The 10,159-nt window shown below is 43.9% G+C and overlaps 1 protein-coding gene across 1 annotated transcript in view; it reads left to right on the forward strand.

Annotated features, from left to right (window-relative positions):
- The first annotated feature begins 3,673 nt into the window (after positions 1 to 3,673).
- Dhrs7c (dehydrogenase/reductase 7C) overlaps positions 3,674 to 10,159 on the forward strand; it is a 17,748-nt gene continuing 11,262 nt past the window's right edge. The window contains exons 1-2 of the mRNA XM_008855732.1: positions 3,674 to 3,811; positions 3,997 to 4,156. Coding sequence (XP_008853954.1) covers positions 4,003 to 4,156 — 154 coding nt within the window. The 5' untranslated portion in view covers positions 3,674 to 3,811; positions 3,997 to 4,002. The remainder of the gene's footprint in view (positions 3,812 to 3,996; positions 4,157 to 10,159) is intronic.

Genomic DNA, 10,159 nt, shown 5'->3' on the forward strand with positions numbered 1-10,159 from the left:
AAGCTAACTGACCCTGTGTGTCAGCATAGAAACCATGCATGGGAGGTAAGGGATGATATTGTTTAGAAAAGCATATACATGTCCTTCACCTTATTCAGCCCCGACATCTGTCAGCTACAGCCTCCAAGAGCACCACCACACCTAGACGACCTGAAGAAGACAGCATTTCCTGTGTTCAGAACAGCCCCATCCCTCTGCCACACCTGCCCTGTGTTTGGGTTCTGCCATGAACTGAGGGAAGAAAATGAGAATGAACATCGATTAGAAAAAGACCTGCCAGGAAGAAGGGAGAGACTGAAGCAGCCTAGTAATGAGCCTGACCCACTTGTTGAATACAGATCACATGTTAGTCCCTGATTCTCCACACTGGCACAGTGAGGAAAGCAGAGTGTTCTATCAGAGATGCTTGGGAGCAGAGGTGTTTCAAAACTTTTTTTAATGTTTGTACATATAAAATGAGATTTCTTGGGAAAGGGACCCAAGCCAAACATGAAATTCGTGTTTCATACGTACTTTATATGCACATCTTGATGGGTTTTTTTTTATGAGTGTATTGCCTGCACGTATATAAATGTACCTGTGTCATGTAGTGCCCACAGAGGTCAGAGGAGGGCTACAGATCCCCTGGAACTAGAGTTATGAATGATTGTTAGACACCATGTTGGTACTGAGAACTGAACCTGGGTCCTCTTCAAAAGCAGCCAGTGCTCTTATCCACTGAGTCATCTCTCCAGCCCTTGAGAGTGATTTATACCATGATTGCATCATAGTGTGAAATTTCCACTTATGGTATCATGTCAATATAAAAAAGCTTTGAACTTTGGAGCCTTTGGGGTGTCAGATCTCTGGATTAGGAGTGCTCAACCTGTGTGGGTATCCCTACACTGTATCAGTTCCCAGCTTTCAGAGAAAGGCCGAGATTCCAAAGGATGAAATGTGGGCCCTGGCAGACCGTCACCTTCATCTCCCTCTTCCCTCTCCATCTCCTTCCTTCCGGGAGGAAGAAAGGACGAGGAAAGCTGGAAAGAACGTGCTGAGGCAACACTATGCTCCAGTTAAGAGATGAACTGTGTGCACGGAAGCTTCTAGATTTGAGGAGACTGGATGTGGCATCTGCTTGGGACAAAGAGAAAGTGGGTGATACTAGCCCTGACCTAGGGGGTGCTTCGCCCATCCCAGGCATTCCAGGATGGTCCCAATTCATACATATGCATGTATCTAAACTAGTCGGTCTTTGTTCACCATACTTGATTAGAAAATACTATCATTTCAGGGCTGGTGGATGGCAAGGGCTTGCCTAGCACGCTCAAGCCCCTGGCTTCCATCCTCTGCATGACAAAAATGAAAACAACAAACTGTAATTTCAGAGATAGGCAAACCCTAGGAAGGGTAACAAGGCAGATGCTTGAAGCAATTCTCAATGAACTAAAGAGCGTACTTTTGATTGGAGAACCCTTGTCTGCCCTGGCACAATTTTGTTAAAGAAAGGAATCCTTCATAACCCATAAAGGATTGAAATTGTCACCAGTACAACTCAGAGTTGCCCTGGAAACTTTGTCCAAGTCTGAATACAATTCCATGTCCCTCTTCTTTTCCTTTTTGACCACCAGGGCCATGAGGAGAATCAAAGGGCCCTACTGTTAATCAACCATTCTCTGAAGGTCTTAGAGGCTGGGCTCTGACCATCTTTCAAACTTACAGCTTTCTTCCAAATACCAAGGTGGAAGACCACTTTCAAAGCAGAAGGTCTAGGGAGTTTATGTGGCTGGGGACCCACCTTGCAGAGCTGGCATGTAGCAGAGGCACCCACAACAAATCCACTGAGAGCTTAAAATGCAAGGTGCCCTTCACCTGGGAGGCTCCCGTCAGTCATTGCTAAAACCACAATCATCTCTCCGATCTTTTCTTCATTTGACTAAGCAGCATCCTCCAACACAGATAATCAGCTGTTGAAAGAAAAACACTGAGCAAATTAACTTTAACAGAGTTTATTTGAGCAAAGAATGATTTGTGAATCAGGTAAGGTTCAGAACTCAACAACTGCAGCCACACAAGCAGTAGGCAGGTGACCGTGGAAGGCACATAGAGAAATCACTGAATCTGCTCCAGAAAGGAAAACCTCTCTGGGCGTGGGCTGCTAGGTTGACTGCCTACAAATGACTGAATGAGACTTGGGCTATTTGCTACAAAACAACCGCCCAAGCGGTCCTTACTAGATTCCAGCTTATTACTTAGCACAGAGGCAGCCACAGGACGCTTATTTAATTTAGCAATCTCTTCAATAGTAAGTAATCTTTAGTAATCTTTCATGTGTTTCTGGGACATAGGCTCCTGGGTCTCTCCCAAGGTACTGGCCTCTCCTTTTCATGTCCTTTGCTGATTCTTCTTCTAGTCCCCAACCTCTGAACATTAGAGTGTCCAAGAGTCAACTCTCAGATATGTCCCTTTAAAGGTCTCAGAGTGTATGACCATCCTAGCTTCCAACTCTATGTCCCTACCTAAATCTTCCCCAACATATCCCAGTCTGATAGACCCAACTATACCCAGGCCCCCTCTTAGACTCTTTGTAACTGCCTCCCTAACCTGAGCCATCACTCCCACTTCTTGTCCCCATGGCAGCGCACTGCCTCTTTGCTGTCTCATTAGAATACCAAGCACACCAGCCCCAGGGTTCTTACACATGGCCACTCTCAGAAGAACAAGCTGAAAACGTGAGACAGACTCATACAATGAACATGAATGGGCTCCGATTTCACACCAAAGTATGGATAAATCTGGAAATGCTGAGCAGGAGTGTTAACGCCACGAATCTATTTATATAAAGTATAAGAAGGAAAAGGCACACAAAGACAAACAAATATAGGCATTTAAGATTGGAAGGTACTTCCCCTTGGGCTAGAAGGAGACATTTCAGACATTTCTACGACAGGCAGTGCTATCCTTGCTGACCTAGTATGGGTCACACCAATGTGATCAGCTTATGAAGTCATCAAGTTCTACACTGGTGAGAAATTCATGCTTACATGCCAATAAAGAGTGTTACAGCACGAAATAAGGTGCCGTGGTGGGCCTTTTGGCTTTTGCTGGTTTGTGTCTTACTGAGTTCCCTTATATAATTAAACCATCTAACATCTGGGCTATTGACCCATTAAAGATAGCAAGAGTTATCTCCTGGTGGGCCAGAATCTATGCCAGGTTCCCAATAGGCAGGATCTTATTTTGTTCCCACAACCCATCTGCAAAATAAGATGATTATTGTACAGAGGAAGAATGTAGGGCTCAGAGACGGAAGAAGCCCTCCTAAAACAGTGCTCTTTCCGGGGTTTCATGTCACGCCTCCGTGTGGTTCTTTCAGCAACCGGTTCTGTTCTGTTGACCAGTTTTCCTAGTCTTCTCATACCAAATCAGGATGGAAAAGCCAGATGGCTCACTGCCCACCTGGGTCTGAAATATCTGCAGAACCCGATGCAGAAGGGAAGGCAGCACATGTGTGCTGACAATCCCAGTAACCGATCCCCGAGGCTCAGCCCAAACTGCAAAGAAAACTAAAAGCCAGCAAGCCAGCAGAGCTTTAAAAGTCCTGGCAAGAACTCTGAAATCAGACCCGGCCAGCATGTGTCCCTGAATATCAGAATAGACGCTATATTTACCCTGAAAAGCCCTTTAGTGCATCTGAGAGTTATAAATAACCATTAGGGCCTGAGCAAGTGGCCTTAACACATGGGTTTTCTTCCAAAAATGCAGGCCCATTTTAATTAAATTAACCTTAGGGGAGGGCAGGCCCCCTGGACTCCTGCACTTTGGCGACACCGTGAGTAATTTGCTCTCTTGAGATTTGGGGATACTCAGGCTCTTGTTCAGCTGGGAGGCACCTCCTGGGAGCTTGCACAGAGGCTGGGAAGGAGTGAATCCTGCAGCCTCTGACCACCCTTGCCCTGAACGTTGCATCATGGTGTCTGCAAAGCTAACCCTTTGTCAACCTCTCGTTCCCCCCAGAGCAAGATGGGGATCATGGCTGTCCTGATGTTACCCCTACTGCTACTGGGTATCAGCGGCCTCCTCTTCATCTATCAGGAGGTATCCAGGCTGTGGTCAAAATCTGCTGTGCAGAACAAAGTGGTGGTCATCACTGATGCCATCTCAGGACTGGGCAAGGGTAAGCTGGCTTCCCCTGGACGTGTGTCCATCTCTGCTTCAAGGAAGGCGGGATGGTACCATGCACACCTGCCAGGTAGGAAGGGTAGAGTAGACCCTGTTCTCCCTCCCTGCATCTGTCTCTATCAGGCATAGCTCTTCTTTATGCAAGGTTGCAGCTTTCTTGCCAAATGAATGGCAGGTTTGGAATGCCTGGGGTTGCAAACTGACAGCTTGGCATTGGAAAGTGATTAGTTTTGATTTTGTTCTGGGGTTTCCAGAAATCTTGAAACACCAAGCCCTTAGACGGGGCTGTGTGCTGGTTCTGAGACCAGACTAGGGCGCTGGCTTCAGGTCCTGGCTCCGGCACTTACTTACTGGTTGACTTCATCTATATGACTTCTTATCCGTAAAGCTAGGGTGACAGTAATCTCTATTTCAGAACATGGTTGTGAGAAAGAAATGAATTCACACATGGATAGCACTTGGAACAGCACTTGCAGCTACAGTGGGTGCTGCTCAAGTGTTGCTAGTGATGGTTATGTCAAGGAAATTTACACAGAGCACACCCACTTCCAGGTGCTAGGCTCCCTGCCACACCCCAGGGAGATACACCTGGCTGCTACTTCTCAGCACCTCACCTTCTAGGGTTAAAGGTGTTTTCGTCCACATCCTCGTGAGTTAGACACTCCTGTGGGCCCTTCTGCTGGTGGCATCTGTGACATGAATGTCTTTTGATTTTGCAGAATTCTATCATTCCAAATGATGGCGGTATAACCCTATCTGGTATGTAAATGGCAATCTCTGCTGCGTTGTTGTTTAATCAAGCATAGAACCCACAAAGCCAACCATCCATTAGCCACTCAACAAGTGGCAATAGGTCCACTCTTACCCTAGCACTGCCCTTTCCAGCGTCGCTCTAGGGGACTGGATTTCCCATGGTGCCACCATCAGAAGAAATTTTGTGACCTCCTCTCTCAGATTTCTCCCACAACCTGCTGCTCATTCTGTTGAATGTCCCCAAAGGGAGCCAATCTCCCTGCTGTGAGGCTGGGTAAGGTCTAGTAAGTGCTCGCCTTGGGTAAGCCACTGGCAGGTGAAAACACCAAGCCTGTCAGATGGATGTAGCCCCTCAATGGCTCCCAGAAGCAATTCCCAGAGAGGACATCCTGCCTTTGTACAGGAGGTGGGGGGGACCCACAAAGCAAAAATTCAAGCTTCTCCAGGGCCAGCCAGGCGCACTCGAGTTTGCTCATCAAACCAGACACAAGACCACTGTGTGGCTGGGGAAACGAGAAGAGCCAAGCACATCAAGCCGTTGAGACAAAGGCTGTGGGAAAAATCTTTCTCCAAATAGTGTGTGTTTGTCTAAGATTCAGCCAGATTCCCGATACAGTCTCCACTCTGGAGCCTTCCCTGCCACCTGCCCCTTCCTTTCAGGTGGCCCCAAGTTCTGCCTTCTTACAACCTGGGGTTCTTTTGCGCAGGTGCACCATCATCAAACAGCTTCCCACACAGTACTTTCTCTGTGTTTCTCTGGTATTCCACCACTTTCTGATGGCGAAACCTTCATCCTGGTGTCCTGGCACCTACCTCAATGACTATCACCTAGTAAATACTCCAGAAAGAAATGTTTTAATCCAAAATGTCTCACACAGTCTCATGTTTTGAGTGCTATTTTGAAAGCTGTGGAGCATTTAGGTCTAGGAGGTGGGATCTGTCTGACAGAAGCAGGTCAGGAAGGCAACTTTTGAAGGTTATGCCCTCTCAGCTCTCCACCCTCCCACACATAAGCTGCCACCTTCCCCTTGAAATCCCATGGACTCACCTGCTGCACACAGCCTTTCTGGCTATAGTGAATCCTCTCAGACCTAGACCAGAATAAACTTTTACTCCCTTTAGTTGCTTCCGTCAGGCAGTTGATCACAATGATGAGAAAAGTAACTCGTTCATTTAATGAGCAACTTCTGAAAGTGGCCATGTGATCAAGGACGTCAATCAGATGAGTGTTGAATATATGTTGTATGGATTTCCATGTTAGTTCCATGTAGGTCAGAGAATGTATTCCACATCATTCAGTTCTTTTTAATTTGTTGAAGAACTCAAAAGAACTCCCAACCTACCTCATGGCCTACCTCTGGGCAAGTGGACTTATGTTGTATAAGAAAGCAGGCTGAGCAGGGGCCAGAGGAGCAAGCCAGTAAGCAGCGTTCCTCCATGGCCTGTGCTCCAGCTCCTGCCTCCAGGTTCCTGCCCTGAGGTCCTACCTTGGGCTCCCTGATGAACTGTGACCTGGGAGATGTAGGCCAAATAAACCCTTTCCTCCCCAAGTTGGTACTGGTCAGAGTGTTTTGTCACAGCAATGCCCTGATGAACTGTGACCCGGGAGATGTAGGCCAAATAAACCCTTTCCTCCCCAAGTTGGTATTGGTCAGAGTGTTTTGTTATAGCAATGGAGAAACAAACTAGAGCAGGTGCCTTCTTTCTAGGATAGAGGTGATGGGAAGGAAGCATATTCCAGCCTTTGGCCATGAATGGAAACACATGCAGTTCTTTCCAGAGATGTGCCCCTCCCAAGCCCCTCTGCTCCTCCTTGATGCATTTGTGTCCTATTTTAGGGCAAAGGGAACTGAACTTGATAACAGTTATTATGCATCTTGTACCAGCACCTAACTTTGAAATTTTATGTCTATTTGATCTTGGTGTCTCTGTTAAACTTCTAGTTTAATACCTGTTACAAATAAATATGTATAATTTACCATATTTTCCACATAAACACTCACATTTAAGTTTTAGCACTGTATTTGACATACTATTTTTAAGTTTTGGCGCTGTAATTGACACTATTTTTGCAGCTTTTTTTTTAAAAAGAAAAATGTTTTTTACTGGACTTGCTGGTGCATAACTTTAATCCCAGCATGCAGGAGGCAGAAGCAGGTGGATCTCTATGAGTTCAAGTCCATTCTGGTCTACATAGTGAGTTCCGGGCCATCTGGGGCTATAGGAAGACCCTGTCTCAAGAAGATCAAAAAAAAGTTTTTATTTTTAAAATTTTTTAATTTTGCATGTATGAGTGTTTTTGCCTGCATGTATGTAAGTGCACCTGTATTGTGAGCCCTTGGAGATCAGAAAAGGGTGTCTGATCCCCTGGAACCAGAGTTATGGACTGTTGTTAGCCACCATGTGGGTGCTAGGAATAGAATCTGGGTCCTCTGCAAGAGCAGCCAGTGCTCTTAACCACTGAGCTGTCTCTCCATTTCCTTAATTTTGATTTATGTATATATGTATAGTACCCTTGGAGGGCAGAAGAGGACATCCAATTTCCTGGAGCTGGAGTTACAGGAAGTTGTAAGCTACCCAACATGGGTGCTGGGAACCAAACTCTGGAAGAGCAGGAAGTACTCTTAACCACTGAACCATCTCTCCAGCCTCGAAGCTTTTTAAAAACACTTTATCATGAATTTCCGTTCATGTCAACACATTAATTTCTGAAAAAATATTTGAGGATTTGAAAACATTCTATGTCTAGATGTGCTGTGCTTGACTTAACCAATCTCCTACTATATTGGACACTTGCAATTATTTCTAACTCTTTACTGTTGCCAGAGGTGCTAAGATAAGCACTCTTGACTATGTGCATGCAGACATTCTTAATGACCTCCTTAGAAGAAATACCCATAAGTGAAATTGTTTAGTCGAAGTCCTCATTTGCCTTCAAGGATACAGTAAGTTTTTCTTCTAAACGATTGTGGTGATTTATACTGCTACCAGAGTGAACATGAGGATCCTGCTGCTCATTATCTTGCCAAAACTATTATCAGTTTTGTCCTTGGTTTATAGATCAAAACTAATGCCTTGTTTAAATTTTCATCTCTTTACCATGGGTATTGACTCTTAACACATTAACTCAGTATTTTTTTTTATCTTTTTGAGACAGGGTTTCCCTGTAGCCCCAGCTGGCCTGGAACTCATTTTGTAGACCAGAATGGCCTCAAACTCACAGAGATCCGCCTGCCTCTGCCTCCCGAGGGCTAGGATTATAAGCATGCACCACCACGCCCCACTCAACTCAGTATTTTTTTAATGAATTTTTTTCTCCTTAGTTGATTCCTTTTTAAATTACATGTACTCAATTACATGTATGCTTGTACCACAGCACACACAGAGGACATCTCTGGGAGTTGGTTTTCTTCTTCTACCATAGGGGACCCAGGAGTTGAGCTCAAGTGGTCAAGCATGGTGGCATGTCCTTTACCTGCTGAGCCGTCTCACCACCTCACCAAATCTTACTCACCAATTTCTTTGAGAGCCTTCATTGTCCATTCTTATTTGGAAAAGCTCTCTGTATATCAAATAAATTAGCCCTTTACTGGCATATAGGTTATAAATACTTTTCTTGGTTTGGCCTGTTCTTTATCTGTGTCTCTGCAGTAAGGTGTTTGGGGGTTTTGTTATTGTTGTTTTTGTTTGTTTGCTTTGAGACAAGGTTCCCTGAACCCTCCAGCTGACCTGGAACTCACTGTGTAAACAGGCTGGCCTCAGTGTCACAGAGATCCACCTGCCTTTGCCTCCTGCCAAATTCCAAGGACTGGAATTAAAGGCTTGTACCACCACACCCAGCTTCTTTGCAGTAAGTTTTCAAGGGGAAAATCTATAAATCATTTCTGCTATGATTTGTTTCTTTGTGGCATGCTAAGACCTTTCCCAACATAACAGGTTTATCTTTACTTTCTTTTGGTTCTTTCGAGATGTTCTTTTTACAATTAACTACTTAGCATATTATGACATAATGTATCTAGCTTTTTGTCCCACTCCCAAATAGGCATTCAAATACACTTTTTTTAAAACTTTTTATTTTATGTGTATAAATATTATGTCTGCATGTGTGTAAGTGTACCCGTGTCGTGCAGTGCCAGCAGAAAACAGAAGAGGCCATCAGATCCCCTGGTGCTGGAGTTATGGACAGTTGTTAGCTGCCAAGTGGTTGCTGGGATTCAAACCTGGGTCTTCTACAAGAGCAGACAATGCTCTTAATCTCTGAGCCATCTCTCCTGGCCCCTGAATACTATTTTTAAAGTACTATGTTATTTTCCTATTGATTCAACGACTATCTATCGTATATGTACTGAATTCTCTTCGATACCTGGCTCTGTTTTTATTGATTTTTTAACCTATCCTGGAACTGTTAAGACTGCTCTAGTTTCAGCAGCTTTACAACTGATGTTAATAACCATTTTCCAAATATTCTTTGCTTTTATTCATATTCATTATTCTGAACAAAGTCTGAAAACTGTTCCAAATAAAGTTTAGAATCATTCTGTCACTTCCCAAGACCTACTGGGGTCTTGGTTTTCAGCAACAAGTTAACATGAAGGTGTTTTGACTTTTGTTTTAAATTTTGCCACCCAGAATCATCCAATATCTCATCTTTTCTTTTTTGAAGATTTAATCTTTTTATTTTTAGTTGTGTGTGTGTGTGTGTGTGTGTGTGTGTGTGTGAGAGAGAGAGAGAGAGAGAGAGAGAGAGAGAGAGAGAGAGAGCATGAAGTTGTTTCAGGTCCCTTGGAGCTGGAGTTACAGGTGGTATGAACCACCAGACATGGGAAACCAGGGTCCTCTGTAAGAGCAGTACATACTTTTTTTTTTTAATCTACCACCATTATTTTATTTTATTTTTCTAGTTAATTATTTATTTAATAACCACATACTTAGAAGAAGCATTTCATTATAACAGCATTGACATATTCAATAACAATTTTCTGAGCCAAGATGCATCTCTTTCAAAATTGGCTGTAATTTTTAGGTTTACAGTTGAATTATTACAGTTATACAATATTGTACTCAGGTAGATTTCAATGGTAATGTTTTTCACATCTACTAATTATTATTATTATTTTTAATCTTTTTTAAGATTTTTAATAACTACATATTAGAAGAAGCATTTCACTACAGAGTTAACATATTCAGTAACACACTCCAGAGCAAGAGTACATCTCTTTCACAAGTGAGTGCAAGTTTCTAGGTC

The sequence above is a fragment of the Nannospalax galili genome, unplaced genomic scaffold (assembly GCF_000622305.1).
Source record: "Nannospalax galili isolate Female #2095 unplaced genomic scaffold, S.galili_v1.0 scaffold146, whole genome shotgun sequence".
NCBI lineage: Eukaryota > Metazoa > Chordata > Mammalia > Rodentia > Spalacidae > Nannospalax > Nannospalax galili.